The sequence below is a fragment of the Sebastes umbrosus genome, chromosome 2, assembly GCF_015220745.1.
Source record: "Sebastes umbrosus isolate fSebUmb1 chromosome 2, fSebUmb1.pri, whole genome shotgun sequence".
NCBI classification, from domain to species: domain Eukaryota; kingdom Metazoa; phylum Chordata; class Actinopteri; order Perciformes; family Sebastidae; genus Sebastes; species Sebastes umbrosus.
Genome location: NC_051270.1, coordinates 38,313,517 through 38,340,457, shown reverse-complemented (window position 1 = coordinate 38,340,457; position 26,941 = coordinate 38,313,517). Strand labels below are relative to the sequence as shown.

Below are 26,941 nucleotides of genomic sequence, written 5' to 3'. Positions count from 1 at the left end.
GGATTATTACTCTGTTGTTACAATGCTAATGGTCATTGTATTTTACATCGTTGGAAAGCCTGTTTATTTACCTTCACAATGATGTCCAACTTGTGAGGATCATGCAATTGTGGGATGAGCAGCCCAGCTGATTATGTGGGTAGCGCCCAAGAAAGATTTGCCAAAATGCTCCGTCAATGGTAAACAGTGTATTCTCCTGTTGGTACTGACTCTTGTTTTGAGTTGTTTGGTGGATTGGATGATTGAACTCTCTTTCAGTAACAAGGAAAAAACAAGACATATTGGCAATTTTACACTTTATTCATTTAATACACCGTCAGGAGCCTCAGTAGCGGTGGAAGATCCATACGCAGCCACAACAGCCTGACACCTCCTCCTCATGCTGGTCACCAACCTGGTCACACGTTGCTGTGGGATGGCATTCCATTCCTCAACCAGGATTCGTTGCAGGTCCAGCCAACGAGGTTGTGTTGGTCACTCTAACACGTACAGCACGCCCAACCTGATCCTACAAGTGTTGAATTGGGTTGAGGTGTGGACTTTTGGCAGGCCGTTCCATTCTCTCTACTCCCACATTGTGGAGGTAGTCTGTGATAACCCTGGCTCTGTGGGGGTGAGCGTTGTTTCTTGGAGGATGAAGTTAGGTGCCAGATTGTGGAGATATGGGATCGCCACTGGCTGCAGAATCTCATCCCGATATCTCACTGCATTGAGATTGCCTTCAATGAGGACAAGCCTTGTTTTGCCAGTGAGGGAGATGCCGCCCTACACCATGACACTGCCCCCCACCAAAAGCTGTTACCCCATCGGTGCAACAATCAGCATAGCGTTCTCCACGTCGTCTCCATACTTTGACCCTGCCATCCAACTTTGGCAGACAGAACCTGGACTCATCACTGAACATGACATTCCCCACATGTTCAGGTTCCATTGTCTGTGTTGTCGACACCAGTGCAAACGGGCCTGACGGTGAAGGGCAGTCATTGCAGGCTTCTTGGTAGCCTTATGAGAATACACTGTTTACCATTGGCAGAGCATTTTGGCAAAATTTTTCTTGGGCGCTACCCACATAATCAGCTGTGCTGCTCATCCCACAAATGCATGATCCCTACAAGTTGGATATCATTGTGAAGGTAAATAAACAGGCTTTACAACAATGTAAAATACAATGACCATTAGCATTGTAACAACAGAGAAATAATCGACCAAACACAAGTTTCCGAACTTTGTTTTTCCAGTATATATTATATTATTATTATTATTATTATTATTATTATATATATTTATTTATTTTATATAGTTATATGTTGTTTATATCTACAACGGGAGCAAACCCCTCCCACCACCTTACAGAAGGAGCTTCATTGAGCTGTGAGTGTGACTACTAACAGAGCCTCCATCGGGGAGAGGGAGGTGGAGGGTGGAGAGAGATCGAGGCCTTTGTTCTTTAATGGAGATCTACAGGTGACCTGTGGAGGGCAGCAGTGCGCCTCTGATGCGTCTAATCTGCCGCAAATCGCAGAAGAAGAAGCTGAAGAAGAAGAAGAGGAGGCCTTAGTTCCGGTTCCAGTCAGCAGCGTGATAGTGCTAGCAGCAGCAGCAGCAGCAGCAGCATTGTGAGCAGCTTCAGGACGGTTTAGCTGCTAAAATAATTCAGCTTGGTAACGTCTCTTCTTGTCCTCGACATGGTGAAACTATCTGCGGAGCTAATCGAGCAGGCTGCTCAGTATACCAACCCTGTGAGAGACCGGGAGCTGGACCTACGAGGTGAGTTCAACCTACTTCACCACGGCTCAGAGGTAGTTACACATAAGGCCTATAGAAGGAGGTTAGGACACGCGTCATATCTGTGGGGGTACCACACATGCGCAGTAGAATCTGGTCTGAACTCGCCGAAATTGAGCCAATCGCAACGCAGGACCGCAGCTTTAGTTACACTGCGCATGCGTTGTACCCTAGACGATTTCCGCCCGTGACCCAGCCTCCTTTAATAGGCCTTGGTTACACATGTAACGTTAGCTTGAGTTTAACGCGGGCCTCACGCACACCTCCATTCATTAAACCAAACAAGTGTTTGTACCTTCTGATATAAACTGCCACATGTCTCTTATATGTAGGAAAGTACAGGTTAGGACTGTTGTTGGTGCAGAGCTGCGCCTGAATGTCCCTCGAGGATCTCATCATGTATCTGACAGTAGCTCTCAACGTTAAAGCTGAAACCATCAGACATTGAGATGATTCCTGAGTAACTGTACTGATTACAACCATAATATATGCTTATTTTTTTTTCTGATAAGTAATCTGAAGTCTCTAGTTTATCAACAAGTTTAGATTCATCAAGGTTTTATTAGACTCCGTAGAAGTAACGTTAGCATTTATGGAGGACGAAAGCTGCCAAGATACAAAATGAATGATTGAATAAATATGCCATTAAAAGTAGCAAAAAAATGTAGTCATTAATTAATTGATAAAATGTGACATAAATTGATAGTTCTGTTTTAATTTGCTTTTTATTTATTTACATTTGTATTCCCTTATTTTTATTTATTTTTTCATCTCACAGGTTATAAAATCCAGTGCTTGAAAATCTTGGAGCTACTCTGGACCAGTTTGACACTGTCGACTTCTCTGATAATGAAGTCCGAAAACTGGACGGCTTTCCTCTGCTCAAAAGACTGAAAACATTGCTAATGAACAACAACAGGATCTGGTAAGTTTGTGTGGCGGGAAACCACCGGCAAAGCTAGAGCTGCTAACGTAGCACAAATACACACAATGTTGGTTGGACACTCGATAAAGTAACGCCAGGCAGACACACAGCTGACAAGCTGCTGAACTAAACTAAAAGTACGGTGGAGACTTTTACTGGGAAAGTGGCTGAATGTCCGCGACACTACACGCAGCATCATGGCTGCTAAGTTAACGCTCCCGGACGGTGAACTGGAGACTCAGTTGTCCGTTGTGCTCGTACACTGCAGCTGGCGCAAGGCACAAATCTTGTCAGTTAACGGTTAATAATCGGTTAACAAGGGTCGGTTATCGGTTAAGACATTTTTCAAAATTAGCATCCCTAGTTACAAGCCAAACTTTCTATCCAGACTGTAGTCTGCCTTCATATATGTGATGTGTAATAGACTTGGAATTGTGTTGACTATTACAACCTTCTGATGGGACTTTCCATTGCATAAACTGGTAGGACTATGGCTCACCTGGGATGAATGCCCTTCATTAATGAATGGGTTTAATGTGACTTGACAGCTGTTAGCGGTCAGTACCGGACTGCTTTATTTAAGTCTCATTAAGAAACACCTCTGCCTCCGACACTCTGGAATACTAGTAGATAATGACGTATATGTGTGCTTTGTGAGATGGTGCAAACTACAGTAGATGATGTCGACTGTCTTAATGAAGTACTGCCTTTGTATACTTGGCCAGCCAGTGCGTGGCTGCATGCTTGTAACTTTATGAAATGTTTCTCCAGTCGCATAGGTGAGAATCTGGAGCAATCTCTGCCGAGTCTGACGGAACTGGTTCTCACAAACAATAACATTCAGGAGCTGGTGAGTACATTTCAGCAGCAGTAAACTCAACAGGGATATTTTAGATTATATGATGAAAATGGTGAGTGCAAAGTTTACTGATTTTACACTGAAATACCAGAAAAATAGATACTCCTCTACAGTCTGATGCAAAACAACAACCACCCATCCATTATCTGTGACCGCTTATCCTATTCAGTGTCGCGGGAGGGGGGGGGGGGGGGGGCGGGGAGGGCTTGAGCCGATCCCTGGGCGAAGGCGGGGTACACCCTGGACAGGTCTCCAGACTATCACAGGGCTGACACATAGAGACAGACAACCATTCACGCTCACATTCACACCTACGGGACATTTGGAGTCAACAATGAACCCAACCTGCATGTCTTTGGACTGTGGGAGGAAACCTGAGCACCCGGAGAAAACCCGCGCTAACACGGGGAGAACATGTAAACTCCACACAGAAGGGAACCTGCGACCATCTCGCTGTGAGGCCGCGGTGCTAACCACTGCTCCACCGTGCAGCCCTGCAAAACAACCACCACCCCTCTGTAATTCTTAGCACTGTGGAAATTATTGGAATTTTGTCAATTTTAAATGAGTCATTTTGTCATTTTGACCATGCTGGATAAAATATTAGAAACCACTTAACAGTGCAACAAACGGCACCCTCCAAAATGATTAGAGTTGACTGCACACCTCTCTCTCCAGCATCAACAAAAAGCTGAATAAGATCAGCTACAAATGGTAGCATTTATTTTAGGGATGTCATATTGAGTTACATTTAGCAGATGTTTCTCTGGTATTTCAGTGTATTTTATTTAGTTGCTTGTGCTAATTTCACTTATCCAATGATACGTTTTTACAACGATACGACGCGTATCAATTCCTTTATTAGTCCCACAGTGGGGAAGTTTGCAGTGTACAGCAGCAAAGGAGATGGTGCAGAAACAAGAAGCAGCAGTGAAAATCCAGATACAACACAGTGCAAAAAGCAAAACAATGTGACCATCAAACACTTAACCATATGTGTTTTTGTGATTTATTCTTCTTTTCATGTGTAGGGTGACTTGGACCCACTGGCCACAGTGAAGACATTGTCCCTTCTCAGGTATGAAGCATCAATACACAATCTGGGAAAGTACAGAGAGTAGACAAGTCGCCACAGAGTGCTCCAGGGATGACGTATTTTTGTGGGTCAACCAGGAAGTTAGAATCGCCCTGGTTCCCCCGACAAAAAGCCAATGGGATTTTTCCATTGGGTTTTGGATTATTGCAGAAAAATAAGCTCTGTGGCAAAAGTTAAGTTTATGTTTTTTAACTTTAAGTTACTACGAGCAACCACGGACGTAAAGTCACCGGTTAACACTGTTAGCAGACAGTAGAGTCGCTACCACTTGCCACCGCAGTTATGGCGGCGCCACACAAAGTCGTTGCCGGATTCGTCTCTATACTCAAAGATAATTTGCTTACTGAAGTGTTTTGTGCACCACTGAATTATGATCATGCATGGTTGTAATAATCACTGATTTTCCAGCTTGTTAAGGAATCCAGTGACAAACAAGAAGCATTACAGGCTCTACGTCATCAGCAAAATCCCACAGATCCGCGTGCTCGACTTCCAGAAGGTAAAGCTCAAGGTAAGTGTGAAGGGAGCAGGTTTATCGCGCTCATTTTTTGAAAGTCTCAGTTAAATGTGAGATACAGGGCTGTTGACCGTCTTCAGTGAACCTGTATAGTATGTCAAGGCCTGACAGGAGTCGTGAGACACGGATCATATGTGTTGGTGATGGAAGCTAAAACGGTTGTATGGACTTTTCCCTTTAAACATTACAATAGTTATTAACAATGTGTTTACCTTATCTAACCCAGAGTTAATGTCCTATTCAACGTTCAAAGAAGTTCTGGTGAATTGTGCATTTCCTGCCCGGCCTTGGGTGAAAGCTCAGTCTGTACTTTAACGAGGGTTTTCACTTTAACTGTGTGATATCGTCATAGGAACGCCAGGAGGCAGAGAAAATGTTCAAGGGCAAACGAGGTGCTCAACTTGCAAAGGATATTGCCAGGCGAACGAAAACGTAAGATGAAAAGTCGATGTTGGACAGCAGCTCCTCAGAACCACTGGATCCTGGCTAATGGAACGGGTTAAATAATGTACCAAAATAAAACCCCGTCACCACCAAGTTATATTCAGCATATCTGTGTACATCAGAATACACAGTGATGGTCAAGCACATTTTCTTTCTTTTCGCTATGTGCAGTCATTTTTCCTAAAATGTTTAAACATGTTTTAAATGATTTCACAATGAAAACATCTTTAAAAAACTCATCACTTTGTCTAAACAAATGTGAGCAAACACGTACCTTCCTTAGTAAAGGTCATAAGCTAGAAATGGGCCTTAACTCTACCGTTTAAACCTGAAGCCAGAAACGTTCACCTCAGTGTTGCTCAGGACTGCTGTCTGTGGACCATGTATCAGTTTATTTGACTCAAGAAAAGATACTATACACGAGATGACTACATTGGTTGAGAGGCCAGAGAAGCCCGTGCATGTCCACGTTGTCTAAATGAGGCGTGTTCCTTTTCTTTTCAGATTCACTCCTGGAGTGGCAGCACAGTCTGAGAAGAAGAAGACGGGCCCGTCTCAAGCAGATGTGGAAGCCATCAAGGTTCATTTGTTGTTTTTGGGGTCTTTAGTGTAAATCTTTTTCAGGGGAGCCTACATCTGCTGTTTAGATACATATTCATGTTCAAAGTAAAAGAGAAAAGGCTGCCACACTTTGAAAAACCTCTTAGATGAGCCTCTTGTTGAGTATCTAAGTTTCTCTAGCTTTAAATATGTCATTACACTTTCTATCCATTGAGAATGCGTTTTTGGGGTCTTTAATGTTACGAAAGCTGAGCTTGACTTTCCATCCCGCCTATCATTCAAAATGTGAAATGGGATGTTTGGTATTTAGCTAAATATAGCTGAATGTAGCTAAACAGAAAATAGCTACATCTTTACTTAAGGTTCACTCACCATCTTTTTCTGGAGTTTTGAAGCCCATTTCTTCCTCGGAGGCTGGAGTTTAGTGTATGAAACATGTGGTTGTATATGATGGGACATCATGGTAATCCCCCCGTCTCTGTTAAAAAATGGTCTCCGCTGTCAGATATGAATGTCCTCCTTGATCTTTATCCAGTCGTTCACAGACTCCTACTTAATGACCTTTGACCTCTTCTCAGTAGACACTGAGCAGTATTGGGCTGGTGTTCAGACAGCCAAAGAGCATTTGTTCACTACAACTGATATACTAACAAAATATACTCAACAAAATGTCAATGAAGGAAATATTGTTACACCTAAACAGGAAATACAACCGTACACCTTCTGAATTCATGTTTCTCTCTCTCTCACACCGAACTAAGACAGGCTTGTGTCCTTGTTAACTCATTGTAAAACACACTTCATTCAAACTGGACAAAACAAAATACAACTCGCCAAAAACATTAGTCTGTTAGTCTTTCCACTGTTCCAACAACCGGCAACTCTGGTTTGATTGAAATACATCCTTAATTCAGAGTTCAGAGTTCTTCTCCCCCGCAGCTGCTCCGCGGGGAGAGACAGACTACATGTAGCGTCGGCACATTCTCCCATTTAACGCTGTGGATTAAGAGGGGTTTTTTTTCAAACCATATTGTTGGAACAGTGGCTTCTTTCCTCCGGCTGTGAGACTCTTCAACTTATCCTCATTACTCCACCGTAAAACAAATAATTTAGCTTTTTTTTTTTTTTTTTTATGTAGCACTACAACTGCATTTAGTTGCACAACCCTGTGTTGCACAAGGACAATAAATTAACCTTGAACCTTGTCACAATCACCTGATGACTCCACCCTCTGATGAAAACCAGTGAGATGAGGTCCAGAAAAAGCCAAGGAGGGAACCTTGAGTGAAGTTTTTTTATTATTGTTATCAAACTACTGTTTTTAAGGTTGAGAAAGAACACTTAAGTTTCCACTTTTTGTCATATTTCACTCTTAATATGTTGGTCACAATGTACCTTTGAAGCATGTTCCAATTGGCATATGATCAAAGGAAATGAGGAAATAATGGCCATACAACCACTGGAGATGATGTATTAAACCAACCTAGATGAAGATTCAGATCTCCAGCTTGCTGAATGTAAAGTGATCCCTGAAAATATTGATCATTTGTCAGACCATGTTAGCTGAGATTTACTCGAGTGTGTTTTCATTTCAGAATGCTATCGCTAATGCTTCATCGCTGGCAGAGGTGGAGAGGTTGAAAGGGATGCTGCAGGCCGGTCAGATACCAGGACGAGATCTGAGACAAGGTCAGTGTCGACCAAATACTATCCCACAACTAATACTGTCGAGCCTGGTGTGTTTTGAGGCTGATATGTCTTTTTGATTTGTATAAACACATTTGGTCATTTATGTTATTCAGCAGTTGTGACCAAACGGTGTACTGAGACAATCACAGTAGTAGTAATAACACGTTTTACAATTTCTCTCTTATCCTTCTGCTTTTGTGAAACAGCCTCCCAGGTGGTGATGAGGATGATAATGATAATATAAATATAGGATAACACCAGCCATACCCTCAGATGAATACGATTTTTCTTTAATAACCTTGTTGTATTTTGAGAGATCCGTGGATGGATGGATGAATATGTTTATTTTGTAAAACCAGGTCCAGCTGACATGGTCGAGGAGGAGGAGGAGGAAGAAGAAGAAGAGGAGGAAGAGGGTGACACTGCACAGATGGAGTCACATAAGGACGGAGGCTCAGGAGAGGAGATGAATGAGGGTGAACAAGACGAGGATGAAGAAGAAGACATGGATGAAGAGCCACAAGTTAATGGCTCCTGAGTACCTGGAAATATTTTGTTTTTTGTTTTTTTTCTCTGTGTTGTAGTTTTCTTGTGTTGGAAAGGCATCTACCAGGGCTGTTTTATTTTGTAAAACGACGTACATTAAATTGATTTCTTATATTACTGTGTGTGTTTCTTTAAGCATTCGGCTGACATTCTCGGCTGAATGCATTCCACCTATATGGTCTGTTAATGTCCAATGTTTTCCATACAGTCGAGTTAAAAACACTGATAACAATGGAAACGATAAAGGCCAGGCTATCCTGACTTTTAGTGACTAGTGTGGCTCATGCTTCACAGAACACCGGATTTACGGTTTCCAAAATGCAACCAATAGCATCACTGTGTCCTGCCTGATACAGGGCCTATAACATTAGGCTAAAGGGAAGACCCCCAAAAGTGCTTTAGTTTTTGAGATACCCCTACTGGAGGTAGAGCAAAGCACAACAATATTTTTTGAGTTTGGTGAATTGGATGATTGAACTCTTTATCAGTAACAAGGAGCAAACAAGACATATTGGCTATTTTACACTTTATTCATTTAATACACCGTCAGGAGCCTCAGTAGAGGTGGAAGATCCATACGCAGCCACAACAGCCTGGCACCTCCTCCTCATGCTGGTCACCAACCTGGTCACACGTTGCTGTGGGATGGCGTTCCATTCCTCAACCAGGATTGGTTGCAGGTCAGCCAGCGTGGTTGTGTTGGTCACTTTAACACGTACAGCACGCCCAAGCTGATCCCACAAGTGTTGAATTGGGTTGAGGTGTGGACTCTTGGCAGGCCGTTCTATTCTCTCTATTCCCACGTTGTGGAGGTAGTCTGTGATAACCCTGGCTCTGTGGGGGCGAGCGTTGTTTCTTGGAGGATGAAGTTAGGTGCCAGATTGTGGAGATATGGGATCGCCACTGGCTGCTGAATCTCATCCCGATATCTCCCTGCATTGAGATGGCCTTCAATGATGACAAGCCTTGTTTTGCCAGTGAGGGAGATGCCGCCCCACACCATGACACTGCCCCCACCAAAAGCTGTTACTCCATCGGTGCAACAATCAGCATAGCGTTCTCCGCGTCGTCTCCATACTTTGACCCTGCCATCCAACTTTGGCAGACAGAACCTGGACTCATCACTGAACATGACATTCCCCCACATGTTCAGGTTCCATTGTCTGTGTTGTCAACACCAGCGGTGACGGTGAAGGGCAGTCATTGCAGGTTTCCTGGTAGCCTTATGAGAATACACTGTTCACCATTGACGGAGCATTTTGGCAAATTTTTCTTGGGCGCTACCCACATACTCAATTGTGCTGCTCATCCCACAAATGCATGATCCTTACAAGTTGGACATCATTGTGAAGGTAAATAAACAGGCTTTCCAACCATGTAAAATACAATGACCATTAGCATTGTAACAACAGAGAAATAAACGACCAAACACAAGTTTCCGAACTTTTTTTTCCCTGTGTATATATACAGTGTACGTATATATATATATATATTGTGGTGCTTTTGCCACGAAAGCTGCAGTAAAGATGAAACAAAGCTTTTTTTCTTTTAAATACTTATATTTGTTTGTAATATACTGTAATTGTTCATTAGAGTGGAAATCCATTTAGTAAACCAGCTCCACTTTAACAGATGAACCTCTTTTATCCAAAAAGTGTGTGGTCCATTACAGGGAGGGTCTCTTCAGATGTTTTACCAATCTCTTACGTAATTGACACCTTTTTCTCTCACACCCTCACTACGGGGTGTTTTTTCTTATGTCGGCAGGTGCGAAGCACTATGTGGCTCCTCCTGGAGAGACACCTGACACACCTAATCCCTTGCACTCCTAGGAAGGCTGTAGCCGAGTAGTTGTAGTTTCTATTTTCACCCAGTAGAGTGTACCATGGGACCAGTAGCCTATTTCATGCTACCATGCTCCAAACTGGAGTCCAGTGGAGGACAGATACATAGAAAGGATGATAGAAAGTTACTGTAGCTTATTTCAATAAGATTATTTGACAGTTAATAAGCAGTGAATATGTCCACAATGCTCTATGATCTAGCTCTCAAAAGACACAAATGCACATGATCTGTACAACCTATGGAATCTATCAGTCCTGTGACCATTACATAGTCAACAAATCAATCTGCCAGCGTGGTATTTGATCAGATCATATTCAGTGGCCGTCAGCTTTTCAATTTAGTTTGGTGGGAGATTTGGTATCAGTGAAGTCAGTGCATTTCATCAGTAGGCCTTCTGTGACGTTACCCATCACAGGGGTCAGAGGTCACCACTCCTCAACCCCCAAGGATCTAAATTTTTTTTTTTCGAAAATGTTCAGAAAAATTCTCAATTTTGATATATATATTTGATTTATAGATGAAAAAGTCAAGTCAATAATCACGGCAAATGATAAATTAGTGTGGTTGATCAGCATGTTTGCCTACCTTCAGACTTCATATCCTAAAATGATGATTAACCAGCCTGAGTCCACTTAAAAAAACTGAAATCACTAACTTACTATATTCTGTTTGATGGTTTATGATGCTTTTCAATCATTTCTAGCCTAGTTGGTTTACATCATGATAATGCTGATTTTTCAACCAGTGGTTATGACATTAATGCCAGCTAGACAGAATAAAGCTCTGTCTGTCATGACAATAGAACTGTACTGAAGGCCTTTCCTTTACTCTGGTGACTCTTTACAGCCACCTGAAGACAGCAGGTATCTGTTAAATCTGTAGTATCTGGAGTGATGGTGTCACTGCTGAGCTACAATTTCATTTTGTTCAACCACAGAACGCCTCTGTACTTATGTGCACATCAAACGTGTCGTTTTGATTAAACATTCTACACAGTTTCTTCTGCACATCAGCAGGCGTGTTGGAGACGGACACACGTGTGTGTGACCATATAACAAAAAATCTGGACGTTTCAGTGGAGATAGAGTGATGACTTCTGTATCACTTAATACATCTGGTGTGATTTTATTTCAAAATGACCTTATTAGCCAACCAACACACAGGCAAACTTCTTTTATCACTTTGGGTACTTAAAACCCCTATGGAGACATCTGTGCATTTCCTTTAGAACAAAGGTCCAGGGGACAGCTGTTGTCATGGATCCTGTCATCCTATGAAGACGTTCTGTCGTTCACCTCACCAGCAAACTTCACTGGCATGCTGGACGCTCGTTTATACCTTTGTTGGGGTGTCAAGGGTATAAACGAGCGTCCAGCAGGCCAATGAAGTTTGCTAGTGAGGTGAACAACAGACAGCCATTGTCCCCTGGACTCCATAGATGTTTTAAGTACCCCAAAATGATAAAGGAACTAGAATGGCACTCGGAGAGCGCAGACCTCCGCCCCCCCTCTCCGTTCAGCTTGCGCCATCATCTATGTGTATTTTGGTTTATGTTGAGATCAACTGTACGTAGCGGAGCATCGTAAAATACTTCATTCAAACTGGACAGAGACAAAATAAAACTCGCAAACCGTCGTCGTTACTCTTTCCAACAATCACCAAGTGTGCTTTGGTCCAACTCAACTGTATTTTCACAGAGTTTAATGTGAAAAAAAACGCAGATTATACAGTTGTTCCCCCCACCCCCAGCTCTCTCTCTGTCTCTCTGAAGGAAAGAGGCGGGGTCATGCATCATCAACGCGTCATCAGTTACACTGCGCATGTGTTATACCCAGAGGTCTTAATGTTCTGGCTGATTGTAATACTTAAAAAAATTCCTGAATCTGGATCATGATCCGGATTGCCACTCAAATCTAATGGATTGTTCATTGTGTCACCCCTCCAAAAAATTTCATTCAAATCCATCGTGGACTTTTGGAGTAATCTTCCAAACAAACCAACAAACCAACGCCGGTGAAAACATAACCTCCTTCCTAGGCCTTCGGCCTTGGCGGAGGTAACAATGTAGTTTGCCTGTGTGTTGGTAGGCTAATATGGTCATTTTTAAATGGCTTCCTGACCGTTTCCGGATTGATTTTAAGATTTTATTGCTTGTTTTTAAGGTTGGACACCACCTTATTTATCAGAAATATTGCACCTCCATACTCCGGTCGGAGGTCGACCAATCAGGCGCTCCTGGACGTCCCCAGAACTCAGACTCAGAAACAGAGGCGACCGAGCCTTTGCCGTGGCCGCCACTGATCTCTGGAACAGTTTACCTCTTCAGATTAAAACTGCTCAGACCACAGAATTTCTTAAAGTGTCAGTAGGCAGTATACTTTTGGCATCATTGGGCAAAAATTCCATAATAACCTTTCAGCATATTGTAATTCAAGTGTTCTGAGAGAAAACTAGACTTCTGCTCCTCCTCATGGCTCTGTTTTCAGGCTTTAGAACATCTAGCCCGTGACGGCAGACTTTGACCAATCACAGGTCATTTCATTGAGAGAGCGTTCCTGTTGCGCGTTCTATTGGCTGTACTACAGTTGGTGGGCGGTGCTTGGTATTTCCTCAACTGTTCTCAATATGGCTACCGCGACACAAACTTCCTCATTTTACAGCTAAACCGTGCACTACATGATGATTCTAAAAACGTTTGAGGAGAGAATAGGTATTAACGTAACAAAATATTGATTTATATTTGATCAGCGCTGCCTAGTTTGACCGTTTGGTCGGAGTTCGCGAGTGATTGACAGCCGGCTCTCATAGACGGAAGATGGACAGCAGACCTCAGATCAGCTCTTACTGCTTGTTTTACTGTCTGTGAAATCTTGCAGATGCTGTTAGGAACAACGGAGGACACCGGAGGACACAGAGGAACATGATTTTTTTCAGGTTACCTGTTTCATATACTACTGTCACGATATAGCAACCGTTTTATAAAGATAACTTTTAAAAAAATTATATTTGCTCCAATCTGGCCTCCCTCAGCTTTAACAGTCCTTTGTGTTGCTTGTTGTGTGGGAGGTTGATGCTGAGTTTGGTCTTTTCTTTGACTTATTGTTTAAAACTTACAGAAAGCTTGACTTGTATATAGACATTTTATTTCTCATTTTATTTTTGGTTATTGGTGCTCTTTATATGTATTAATATAATATTTATATACACCTATTTTTATCACCACTTGTGTACATGACAGTCCTGTCTATTCCCTTTACTTGTCCTGCTTTGTTTGTCCTTGTCCCTAGCTGTTATTTTTTATATTTCTGTGTAACTACAGTATGCATAAGACCAGAGTCCAATTCCTTGAATGTATACCTACTTGGCAAGTAAAGCTGATTCTGGTTCTGACTTATTTTCTCTTCTTTCTCTCTTTTAAAATGAACTAATGTATGAAAGTAGTAAGTTCGCCCATTGACTGCTCAGCACTGTCTGACCATGAAGGATTTCCTCTGTGCAAACTGGGCTGTAGTCGGCTATTTGTTAAAGTAAAACGGACTTCCAAGGTATATTTATATATAAAGCTCATATTTCCCACATCTTTCCCGCTGAACGTGAACGCAACACGTCCGTCCCGTCTTGGCTAAAGGTGACGTCAGAGGCTTCAGGTGAAATGGCACACCTTCTTCACCTGTACACGCGCGCACACTGAAGCCAGCAGCAGCATTCTCCTATAGATATGCGGAAGTGAAGCGAGGAGCAGAGTTTCTACCTGAGATCCATGTTTATTAGTGACTGGTTGCTTTTAATGATGAGTGATGGACTAATATGTTAATGAGCTGCAAGACGGAACATGTAGCCTGCTTTCTGGTTGGATCTACCTTTTCTCTCTGACAGAACTTCACATCAACACCGGGACAAACTCCAACATGTTCTTCAAGTCTCCCCAGGTAAACACTGAGCTGAGTTTGATCAACCTGACTGCATTATAATGGACTTCAGTCCATGTACTGTGAGTAGCCTCTACTTTCTACCTCTACATGGAGCCTATTGAACACTTCCTGTCACTTCTTACTCTGATTTTACAGACACAGCTGACACACAATAAACAGTCAGAGGTTAAAAAAAAAAGAAAAAGTGTAACACTACATTAAACAGAATGTATAATATTTGTCACATATCTAACAACAAAATACAGGATGCTTGAAAAGTCCACAAAACATGTATTTATTTTCTATACTTTTTATTTCTCTCCATGTTTTAACAACAACAACAACAAAAAAATCACTTTCACTTTACAATCATTCATTATAAGCTAACTCATTAAGAAAACAGCACTTCAGCACAGTCTCTCATGGTTTGTCCTTGAAATCTATAACAGGACACCAAAACTTTGACAAATTAATTTTTCTTAAATGGTACTTAACTTTGTCATAGCGGACACTGAATCTCATGCATATGGAGAGATGGCTTCTGTTTTTGCAATATTGTTAGGACCGTTTCAGTATTTTCTGCTGAGGGTTAATCTCCTAAAACAAAAGGGAGCAAACATGTGAGTAGATACTCAACAGCTTCAGCGACATTTATTCCTGAACCAGTTCCACAACATCTGCATCAACTGTCCTATTTCGAACGTCACATCTGGGATTGACTTGGGAACGTGGGGCGTGTAATATTTCATATTTATGCATCATAGTTTGTGTTGAAATAAATAGATTAATTAGTATTATAATAATTAATAGATGTATCACATTTAAGTGGAATCATGGGGATCCCCCTGATATTACTCAGTGGATTAATGAGGTAAATTCATGTGCTCCCTTGGAAAAGAATAGCCTATGCTATAAGAGGTAGCCCACAGTTTTTCTATAGGATATGGGATCCATGGATTACTTATATATAATATTCTTAACCTAACCTTTCTATGGTATTTACTGAATTATTAATTATTATACATTATATTATTATTATTATTATTATTACATTTTCAAATGTCTCGTTTTGTCCGGCAGTCAGCGACTATTCACTTTAATATCATAGAAGACATACTGAGGGTGTAAATGAAGAGATGAATGAGTGAGTGCTGCATGAACGCCTCGCTCTGTGATTTCAATGAAGACACGGCGGGACTGTAGTTTAATGTGACACAGCTATGTGTGTGTGTGTGTGTGTGTGTGTGTGTGTGTGTGTGTGTGTGGTCTGTGGGTCAGAAGTGAAACCTGTTTATCACTGAGAGCGGTTGAGGTCACGCCCACGCTGTAGGTTCACCGCAGCATATCTGGATCCAGTATCTCTTAGATTAGAAATTTAAGTCTATCAGTCACTTTAGTGTGAAGGGTGTGTAGGACAGAACAAAGCAGAAGTTGAGGGTGCGAGACAACAGGAAACAACAGGAGACAACAAACATGAGAAGTTGTGCATTTTGGGCAGGTCTGGACCTGCAGGTCGCTGAATGTCAGAGAGGGAGAAGCTGTCCATGATTATATTTGAACTGAGGAAAAAATGTATTTAGATGAATCACAACAGACCGTGTCAACAACCAGAGGGATAATTTAAGATTTTACTAATAGACTGGTTGAATGTTAAAGTGGCAGTTGGCAGTATATTTTTGGCATCATTGGGCAAAAATTCCATAACAACCTGTCAGCAGATTATAATTCAAGTCTTCTGTTCTCACCAGATTTGACGATGGCGGCAGCGTCACAAACTCTCATTTTACAGCTAAACGGTGCACTACAAGATGATTCTGAAAACATCTGAGGAGAGAAATAGGCATTAACGTAACATAATATTGATTCATATTTGATCAGCGCTGCCTAGTTTGACGGTTTGGTTGGAGTTGGCGAGTGATTGACAGCCGGCTCTCAAAGACAGAAGCTGGCCAGCAGACCTCAGATCAGCTCTTACTGCTTGTTTTCCTCCGGTCTATGAATCTTGCAGATGCTGTTAAGAGCACCGGAGAACACTGGAGGACACAGGGGAACAATATTTTTTCACCTGTGTCATGTACTACTGTCAGGATATAGCGACCGTTTTATAAAAATAACTTTTTTAAATCATATTGGCTCCAATCTCGCCTACTTCAGCTTTAACTGAAGATAATGTTATTCCACTTATCACACATACTGATAGTAACACATACACAATACACAGTCTAGTTAATTTGGTCCACCTGCTCAAACTAATGCACTCTGATACAACAGTCCTGATATAGATCCTCCCTTCATGAAGGTTAGAATGTTCAGTTTGTGTTGAAACTGAAGAGGTGTTCGTCATCATTTGGGAAGATGTAGTTTGTGCTGCTGTTGAATTGTGTTGTGTTATACTGACCGGTGTTTCTGTTATTTAGCCTAGCGTTGTTGATACACACAGTAACTGATATTGAAGGGTCAGGGTGAATGAGAATGGGAGCAGACGTGAAGTGTCTTTTAAGCTTGGAGAAAAGCAGCCTCAGCCTCAGTGGTCCAGGTAAAAGGGGAAGCAGGAGAGGTGAGTTGGGTAAGGGGAGCAGCCACTCTGCTGTAGTCCATTCTGAGGCGATGGTAAAGAATTGGTGAAGCCAAGGAAACGCTGAAGCTATTTAACGGTGAAAGCGGTGACAGGCATGTAGTCTACAGTGGTGCATAACCGCGGCTCTGCACTCCGCTAACCCTGCAGCTATATTCTAGCTGATTCTATATTGAGACAATGTTACTGAATCAATATTGATTCAACCGTCATCTAAAAGGCAGCTTCATCTAAATTTTAGCTGATTCAAAACTGAAATTTTTTTAAAATTCTCAATTACCCTTTCAGTGCTTTGGCATATTTTGCTCAACATAAAATAAAAATACTTTAAATTACAAAAAAGGCAAGTCTTTTCCAAAAAGCGAATGTTTTGCCTTTAAAGCAAGTCTCACTCATGAGTTTTCTGCAATATCATACATAACATACCTTACAAATTTGTAATTAGAAATACAGCATAGAATACTGTTCCATATGAAGTGGTCCAAACACACACTACACACTAAACCATGCATTGTTGGCAGGTATTAATATAATACTAAAAATGACCTTTGCACGTGATTCAATACAAATACATGAAACTATATCAAAATACATTACTGAAAAATATGACCGAAAACATGCTTTTAATATTCAGATTTAATTTGGGAAATGTAACACAACAATGTTAGGACATTTTTAAAGATCCCCTCCAGACATTTTTAAAGACATATTGGACCACAATTGGCTCCAAACTGAATGTCACAAATCATCTTAAAGGGGCACAGAAAAATGTTCCACCTTCAGCTGATGAATGTGAAAACAGCCATCTAGTGTCAAACTCTGCTGAGACATCATTCTGCAAAGTGAAGCTTAAACATCCAACCGAACAACAAGAGAAACACATTTTTGAGTGGGGGGGCCCTAAGATTATTTTGCTGTCCTTTTGATGCCATCGGCTCTGGACCGTAACGCAGTCAGTGTTTTACTGTGTCGTTGGAGGCCAGAGGCCTTTACTATGAAGCGAGTTCAACAGACCCAGGCGTCCGGAAAACCCTGAAGGGTTAACACTGAAGTTACCTCGCTAACCCCAAATCATGCTCCGCAGAACAGGCCTCAGGTGGGACAGGTTCACAGCCTCAAATGGCCGAGCGACACAAAATTTATAAAGAAAACAGAATGATTAAGGCCAAAAATAAAAAGACAATGACGATATACTGAGTCCAGTTTGTTTTCAGCACAGAGCCGGCTGCTGGCTTAGGCATGAAAAAAAGGAAAGAGAGGGCCAAAGGGCCACCGTGGTGTCAATAGATCATGTTTACAAGTGCTCAGCCTAATAATTTCAGACATATTTGGCCAAAAATAATGTCACTCACTGCAATAATATACAGTTGTTTTTAAGTTAGATACCTTTAACCATGATTAAACACACCTCAGTCAACAGGTTCCCTCACCAGTTATTGAAATGTTCTGATACGCCAGGATCCAGTGACTTTTCAATGTTCTTACATTTCAAAGAAAAAGTGTAGCATTTAGCTAAAAGGATAAGCTGTTGTAACAGTAGCACAAGTGGAGAAAAGACATAAAGTCAGCAATGTGCATTATTTAGCAATGCAATCTAAAGTGTGTTAACATTAGCCGCCATTTGTCAGAGGTAGATTGTGTTATTTCTTCCATCAAAACAAGTTACACAGTCTCACTCTGACTGAATGTTCAGATCGCGTCGGGTTGAAAAATGACACCACAATTATCTGTAATATGACACGAGTAAGTCAACATGGTAAAACGACATGCTTGCACTGTACTGTGTGTGTGGTTTTAATGCTAACCTTATCTGTGTGTGTGTGTGTGTGTGTGTGTGTGTGTGTGTGTGTGTGTGTGCGCGTGTTAAAGGAAAGCTTTGAGCTGTGTGACGGACAGAAGAATGATGCTGAGCCTTTACTTCCTCAATTGGTAAGAGTCCATGTCTCTCTCTATCTCTCATCTGAACTTTTCATACATTAACAAGATAACTGCAAGCAGAGAGAATATATCTGCTCATATGAAAGGCTTCTTTGACTGTGTTGGACAGATAAACCTGTGGTGCCGTCACACATGAACAGACGCAGAGCTTGATCTTAAAGGGCCTTCTGTCACCGTTCGAGATAAAACAGTGTGTGTCAGCTGTTTCATTTGCACCTCGTATCTGGTTTAATGAGTCTGTCAGGTGTGTTCACTGCTGCATCATGATCTGGGTTTTACTTTGTTGAGTAAAACATAAAAGACATGGACCTACGTCGACGGTAACGAATGTTACGATATTGTAAACTTAGTTCTATTAGCGGAGACGGAGCCCACTACTGTACTCTACGGGTGATACTCATGAGCGCGCATTCGCACACAGAACATTTTCTAAAAGTGTTGCATAAGTCAAGTAAATTCTATTTGTATTGCCCAAAATCGCAAATCACAAATTTGCCTCGGGGGGGGCTTTAAAATGTCTTTACAGGATAAGACACCCCCTGTTCTTTACAGTACGACCCTCAAAGCGGATAAGGAAAAATGTAACCAAAAAAAACCTTTTAACAGGGAAAAAAAATGTTAGAAACCTCAAGAAGAGCAACAGAGGAGGGATCCTCCTTCCAGGATGGACAGACGTGCAATAGATGTCGTGTGTACAGAGTAACAACATAATGAAAATACAACATAGACAATCCATATGATAAAACATAATACATATAATGTGAAGCATATGTGAGAAGGTGGGTCCAGGAGGATGTCAAGCAGCTTCCCGGCGCCGCAGAACAGATAGAGCCAGAGCAACACGACCTCCTCTCCACGCCAGATAGATAGAGCCAGAGCAACACAACCTCCTCTCCACGCCAGATAGATAGAGCCAGAGCAACACAACCTCCTCTCCACGCCAGATAGATAGAGCCAGAGCAACACAACCTCCTCTCCACGCTAGATAGATAGAGCCAGAGCAACACAACCTCCTCTCCACGCCAGATAGAGCCAGAGCAACACAACCTCCTCTCCACGCTAGATATATAGAGCCCGAGCAATACAACCTCCTCTCCACGCTAGATAGATAGAGCCCGAGCAACACAACCTCCTCTCCACGCCAGATAGATAGAGCCCGAGCAACACAACCTCCTCTCCGCGCCAGATAGATAGAGCAATATGTTGCAATAGCCGATAAAGAAAATACAGTTCCACCAACAGGGATACGGTGCACAGAAGCCGTTTCCATGCTGGCAGACGGGGCCAGACCATCTCCAAATATGGTCTGAGCAATTGGATCTCAATTAGTCGTCAATGCGTCTTGAGTGCATTCACACTTGTACTTAGATCTGTCCACTTGTGATCGGATCATCCAAGATGAATGTTAATGACAGGTCTGAACAGGGCCTTAGCTGAGATCAGTGCAAGCGGCAAAACTGTCTTCAATGACCGCCTTCAGAGGCTCAAAGGGACCATTCTCCAAGGCCTTGAGTACCAATGGTAGTTTCCACTGCGGGGAGGAGGCACGCATCACCAGGTGTAGACCCAACTGCACAGGACAGAGGATCCAGCCTCCTTCACCACTTTGCCCTAACAGACAGTCCAGCCCTCCTCAGCCTGTCCCTCTCAGGAACCAAACCTGGAGAGGATGGCCCGGAGTGGGCAGCTCGTCTATTGCACCTGTTTCCTGAGATAGAGACCCCCCAAAACAGGGGGATGTACAAGTGCTGGGCTGCCATCATCTGAGTCATTTCTGCATAACCATGACGCCCGAGCGGCAACCAGGGACCACCAGAATGACCGTCAACGGCTCCCACCTCCCTCTCTTTAGCGCGAGGGACGGAGCGATGTAAAAGCAGCTTTCTTACCATGGCACATGTGCAAAGGCGTCCATTCAGGGGTGGATCATCCTGCTCTCCCAGAGAACCACAGCGGGCAGTGGGTGTTGGGTCGGTTGGCAAACAGTTCTACTTCTGCTTTCCCGAACCGAAGGCACTGCATAATGCAGTGTATGCCTCAGCGGGACCACCGCATGGGCAGCTGCCTTTGAAAATCATACCTTTGGGTGTTTTAACTAAACCAAACTGGTTGAGAAGTTAAAGCACTCTTAAGGCTGTGTAACATAGTGTTAGTTTGTAACCCTGATTTGACCAAAACGGCTTGGGGTTAAAACATTTTAAAATTAGCTTATTTTTTTGCTTCATTTAGCCAGACAAATCTGAGTATAATGCTTATTTTGAGCAACTTAACAATGCAAACAATGTAAATATGTGTGTTTCATGTTTGAACAGCCCGGCCGGAGGACATTTGACTACGTACTGGTGGCCGACAAGTTGGACGATGAAACAGGCCAGAGGGCTCAGAGACAGAGAGCCTTCCTCGGGCAGCTAGAAGAGAAAAACATCACCATCTCTGTGAGTCTCTTTCTTCAAAACACCCGACACCAGACACATGACATAATATAGTGGGAACGATTGTATGAATCAAAGAAGACAGAGTTTACTTTCATGTGTGTGTTGTTTTTGTGTGTTAGAGGATTGTCCATGAGGATAAAGTGTTTTTTCGGCCTCCGTGCTCCCAGTGAGATGTTTAAAGACTACCAGTACCTGCTCAAAGTCTCCGACTCCTGCAACTGGTGTGGAGATATAAAGGGCTCCGTCACCCAGGCTACCAGGTAACACACATACACATATACATTATATACAGAGATACAAACGCGCACGCACGCACGCACGCACGCACGCACGCACGCACGCACGCACGCACGCACGCACGCACGCACGCACGCACGCACACACACACACACACACACACTGTTTTTTCTTCTTCTCCACCTTTTCGTTCTTCTCCTCTGCAACCTGAGGTTCTGAAGCCACATGTGGCTCTTTAGCTCCTCTCCAGTGGCTCCCTGTGGATTTTTAAAAATGGAAATGAATAACTGTTTTTTGTTTACATTTTCATTTTTATTTCATATTGTTGTAGGTCTATGGTACGACGGTACGACGGAGTATTAGGGCCACTTTGAGGAAAAAAAAAAAAAATCTGCGATTTCGAGAATAAAGTCATAATATTATGAGAATAAAGTCAGAATATTATAAAGTAGTATTTTACGTGTTATTTTCTTTTTTCTCGTAAAGTTATGACTTTATTCTCATAATATTACGACTTTTTTTCTCGTAATATTTTGACTTTATTCTAGAAATCTCTGATTTTTTCCCCTCAATGTGGCCCTAATACTCCGTAGTACATTTGCTCTTGGGCCCTCACTGCATTAGATTTATATATATATATATATACTTAGACTATGGGCTGTGTTACCTTCATCACAATGCTCAAATGTTTTGCGGCTCCAGACAGATTTTTCTTTTCTTTTTTTTGCCTAAAATGGCTCTTTTGATAGTAAAGGTTGCCGACCCCTGCTCTAGGCAAACGTATTTCCTTAAATAGAGAAATGTGGGCGTGGCAGTATGCTGATTGCAAATACTGGGCACACACATGTCAATTTATAATAACTCTGATTCACTAACATATGCACAGTGGGAAGAACAAAATTGGCCGGTGTGCACGTGTCATGAATTTGACGGCATTTTTGCGTGCTCACTTATTTTGTGTGCAAAGTAAAAACATTTCCACCTACACATTAGTGAATGAGGCCCATTGAGTATACAGCACAAGTAAAGAGGTGTTTTATTGTGAAGCTTCTGTGGACATTTTGATAAATCGATTTTGTCCTTTTGTCACAGAAGTGAGTGAGTCATTTCTTTCAAATGTAATCAAATCGAATGAGTCAGGATTGACAGCAGTATTTATGTATTTTTTCTCTCTTGATTTGTCAAAGACAGTTCATATCACATGCTCTTTGAAGGTTGGGGCTGAAAATAAGATTTAAAAAATGGCTTCTTCAGTTGTATAATAGCATCACAGAACCCCAACTGTCTGTATGTGGAAGCAACACAGCTGTGCAAAGACAAACGTGAAACAGCAAGGGGAGCAGAGCTCTGGTTTAGCTTTTATAGACAGATGGACTGTCGGATGTATGTGTATGGTGTATACCAGCACCGGTGCTGTCAAAATCCATCATATAAAACCCTACTCATTCTGATACTGCTGATACAGTTTCTTCACTTTACTTGTACTTTTTATTATTTCTCCAGAATCCGAATTGTCCATTTCATCCTTCACCAGACCTACATCAACACAGGAGGTGAGTGTGATCAGTTTAATAGAATTTAATAGTATCATCTGTAGCTTTGTAGCTTCAGCAAACACAACATGTCATCCACTCAGACTTTTAACATTGATTATCAAACATCTTGTGATGCGAGACAAACAGCAGCCGCTCATGCAGATGATGTGTTTGTTTTGTTGTTGTTTTTTAATTAGAGAACCTGGATGAACTGTTGATGAAGAATGTGTTTGAAACCGTGTTCTGCCTCCATGAGGTGAGTCAACCTTTGACAGATTGCATTAAACTGCTGGAGCTATTATGTTATATATTTTTTATATATATATTTGGCCCAGATCTGAGTCCTTTAATATAGATTATCTGCTGATACCATACAAACTGATACATATATTGACCTAAATGACACAGCACACTCAACTACAACCCTCTGAGACCCACAGTGGGACACAGTTTTTGTCTCTTTTAGGGGGGTCCAGGGAGTCTTTAGGGGGAGATAGCAGGTCAACAGTAGATGTCACATAGAATCAACTGCTGGGAACCTGAAGATTAATTTGAGGTGCAGCAAAGCACCAAGTTGTTCTAGTCATAAATCAGAAACAAACACAAATGAATGAATTATTTAAAATTAATTTTAAAAGTGTATCAGGGTTTAGAACATTATGATTGAAGCATGTGATGTCCATCCCCATGCTCTATTAGGTCGCATGAGTTGTTGCAGCAATTTTGGGGTTGATACCATTTGTTACACAGATTTGGTGCTAAATTTAACCATTTTTTACCAGTGGAGAATTGACAAAAATGATCAATAATTCTTCCAGAATACCACATTTCACTGTTGAATGTTCGACTGCTTCATAGCAATGGCTGCTAATCAGGGAACAGTTTGTGCACCAACCTTTGTTGATGTAAATGCAGAGGCTCCTCCTTGCGTTTCCCCGACATACGGTTGTGGTCCGCTCGGAAGAGCAGCAGCCCGTCGATCTGAAAAGCAGAGTCCGGCATGTTGCTGTTTAGCCACATTTCCATCAGGAGAAACAGTTCCTCATCTCCATGTAGATGTTTAATCGCAGCCATATTAAAACCATTTTGTTGTCCAGTGAGCAAACATTGGCCAGGAAGTGATGGAATCACAGGTCTGTTTGTGTTCGCTTTTAGTTTAGCTAACAGGCCAGCCTGCTTGCCCCTCCCTCCGCATGTATTATATCATCTTACACAGAGAAACTAGACTAGGAACAAGCAGGTTATGTTCTGGCCTCAGGGTCTGTGTAAATATGGCCGTAGTTAAAAGGCAACTATCCGACACTTGAGGCAGAAATCCGCAGCTGAGTCCTCAGGGTTTAAAGAGTTTGACAAGAGTGTGTTTTGTCTCGGTGAACACCAACAAGTCATGAAAAACACCGTCGCGTGGTTACTCTACATATATCGTCCAGTAAAAAGTTGAAGAAGTAGAGACATTTGTTGGTTCTTTGATGTTACAAAGTCATACATGTCTCATCTCATTGAGACCGAGTAAGAGCCAGGAAAGTGAACATGTGACATATTTTAGACACAATACATTTTTGCCCAGATGTTGTTATGCTGATGTGAAACAGTGTGTTAGCATTTAGGATAAACACCTGATGTCTGTGTGTTGATTTTTCCAATGATTCTCAGAGGAGGAAGCAGAAGGAGCTGAGGAAGACGTGGGCTCGATGGACGGGTCTGTTTACAGGCCAACCGGTCAACGAAGTCAAGTCAGTCTCTAACTCTCTGTCTGTCTGTGTGTAACTGTCTCTCTATCACTGTTAAGGATGTTAACATAGTGGATTAAGGAAAGGAAAGTGGAATGTAAAACCTATTGCATTTGTTTAGACCAGAGGTTTTCAAACTGAGACAAAGTGACTGAGGTGAAAGGGACGGGTGCATGCAGTAAAAACAACAGGAAGTTAGTTATTCGGCTGCTGATTTGACCGCTCACCAACACGGTCAGCTCATGGAGGCGATTAAGGGGGTTTTCACATTAGGTACGATTGATCCATACAAGCTGTTCTAGTGGTGGAGCATCGTAAAACACGTCACTCAAACTCGACAGAAACTAAATTAAAACTCACTAAAACCGTCGTTGTTAGTCTTTCCAACAACCACCAACTCTGGTTTGGTTGAAATATTATTTCACAGAGTTTGATGTGAAAATAGGCCGACTCTGAGGTTGGCTTTCACACCTGATACGAACCGTACCCGAGTACACATGATCCGTACTCCAGACCACCTTTTCAAGTGGACTCGAGTACGGATCGACGAACCATGCCCGAGTAAGGTTCACACTAATCAATTGAACTGGACTTTGGGACAAGTGTACTTGGATCCGGGCCCGGGTCTGGCTCCCTGATGTGAAAGCACCCTAAGATACTTAGTGTGTGATTTCTGCAATTTGAATCCAAAAATTGTACTCCTTCTCGGACCCAAAGCTCAGTCTGAACACAAATCTGAACATACAGACACTTATTTTTAGAATGAGTGTGACTCACACTTCAGAGGATTATCTCTGATGTCCATCGTGAACAAGCATCCATAAATCCAGTTAGAAATCATAGAAAAAGAGAGGCTCCTTATAGCTGCAGAACTTGCCTGAGAATCATCATGTTTTTTAAGTTTTCTTCAGTATCAAATATCCAGTGATAATTATCTGTGCATCCAAGGTTCAAGGTTCCAGGTTCTTTATTTGTCAATTGTCAATTCAGCAAAGCAGTTACTGGTAATGAAAATCTTGGGCCTCAGGTTCCTTCGACAATGCTCATCACAAAAGTATCAGTAAAAGCAAAAAAAAAAAAAGCGTCTTCCATGCTAATTTCGCCTGACTCCTCCATTATTGCCTGGCTGCAAATCAACTGCAAATGCACTAACCACACCAGCACCAGGGATGTGACGTTGAGGAAATGTTCCCACCGGTTAATAAACTTGTGACAACACCGGTGTTACCGATTACACCGGACATTTTACTAGAAAAGATTAAGGTCAACATATGTAGCTTTCTTACTTTGAGCTTTACCTTCAGGTGGCTGGCGGTGTGTCTGGCCTCTCCGGTCCAGCTTTTCTGTGGGGCCGCAGGGGTCTACTTGGCGCCGCTCCGTCCTCCTCGCGGCGATTAACGCTACCTCATTAACGTTATGGTTCCCTTATAGCATCGGGTTAAAATCTGAAATATTGCCAAATAGGCGCATTTGTTTTTTCGCTTCGACACCAAATCCTCCGCCATCTCTCGGTCTGTCAACTCTCTCTCGTCCCGTGTGTGTGAAAAATGACACCTGCTACTCTGAACTGACTCCTTAAAATAAGTTCACTTTCAGATTGAAGCGTCCGTCGTCCGACTATCTATTGATAACATGCCGCTGTTACGCCAAAATGAACTAAATGGGTTTTATTTCTGTAAAAAAAAAAACGTGGCAGTGGTGCTTCACCTACTGGTCTGAACTCAGAGCGCCCTCGGCTGTTCAAACAAAGCACTGAAAAAAATGAGAGACTGCAGAACAGTGCTAGTATAACTAGATGTACCTATTATGCCCTGATATCGCCATTCAGTTTTTCATCTCAACGATGCATATCGTCACGTTTTTATATTGTGATATTTTGTGGCATGATATTTCGTCACACCCCTATAATCTAAGGCATACAATTGTGCAGTTGAAGTATAGGGCTTAAATATAAACATAACTAAATATAAATAGCAATGTAAATGTCAATTTGTAATTTTGTGGAAACCAGTATTTCAGATGGGAAAACTGAATGTAAACAGGATATAGTATGTTCTGTATATGCATGATGAAATCCACAGGTATATTGCAAACAGGAACTGATAATAGTTCATTCATCCATTCCATCCATCCATCCATTTTCCACTGCTTATACTGCTCATAAAACCCCCAAAGGAACCGCCCAGGATGTTCCTGATCAGATGGCCACACCTGGCTGGATACTGTTGACACGAAGGAGCAGTGGCTCTTCTCCGAGCTCCATCTGGGGCACTCTCCCCTTTCTCTGCTTTAACCCCCGCAAACTACACTCTC

The 26,941-nt window shown here is 42.1% G+C and overlaps 2 protein-coding genes across 2 annotated transcripts in view; both read left to right on the top strand.

The window, feature by feature from the left end:
* Positions 1-1,522: 1,522 nt before the first annotated feature.
* snrpa1 (small nuclear ribonucleoprotein polypeptide A') lies at positions 1,523-8,539 on the top strand. Its single transcript, XM_037755264.1, is given in 9 exon segments — positions 1,523-1,771; positions 2,564-2,710; positions 3,482-3,560; positions 4,601-4,647; positions 5,074-5,176; positions 5,535-5,614; positions 6,131-6,206; positions 7,783-7,876; positions 8,236-8,539. Coding segments are annotated over 9 exon segments (891 nt in total). The 5' UTR covers positions 1,523-1,685; the 3' UTR covers positions 8,415-8,539.
* A 5,381-nt stretch (positions 8,540-13,920) lies between these two features.
* The window catches only part of LOC119481608 (anoctamin-9-like), a 30,734-nt gene continuing 17,713 nt past the window's right edge, over positions 13,921-26,941 (top strand). Inside the window, 8 exon segments of the mRNA XM_037758715.1 lie at positions 13,921-14,196; positions 18,623-18,682; positions 21,004-21,126; positions 21,246-21,269; positions 21,271-21,386; positions 22,867-22,916; positions 23,096-23,154; positions 24,552-24,631. Of these exon segments, the coding sequence (XP_037614643.1) occupies positions 14,176-14,196; positions 18,623-18,682; positions 21,004-21,126; positions 21,246-21,269; positions 21,271-21,386; positions 22,867-22,916; positions 23,096-23,154; positions 24,552-24,631 (533 nt within the window). The 5' untranslated portion in view covers positions 13,921-14,175.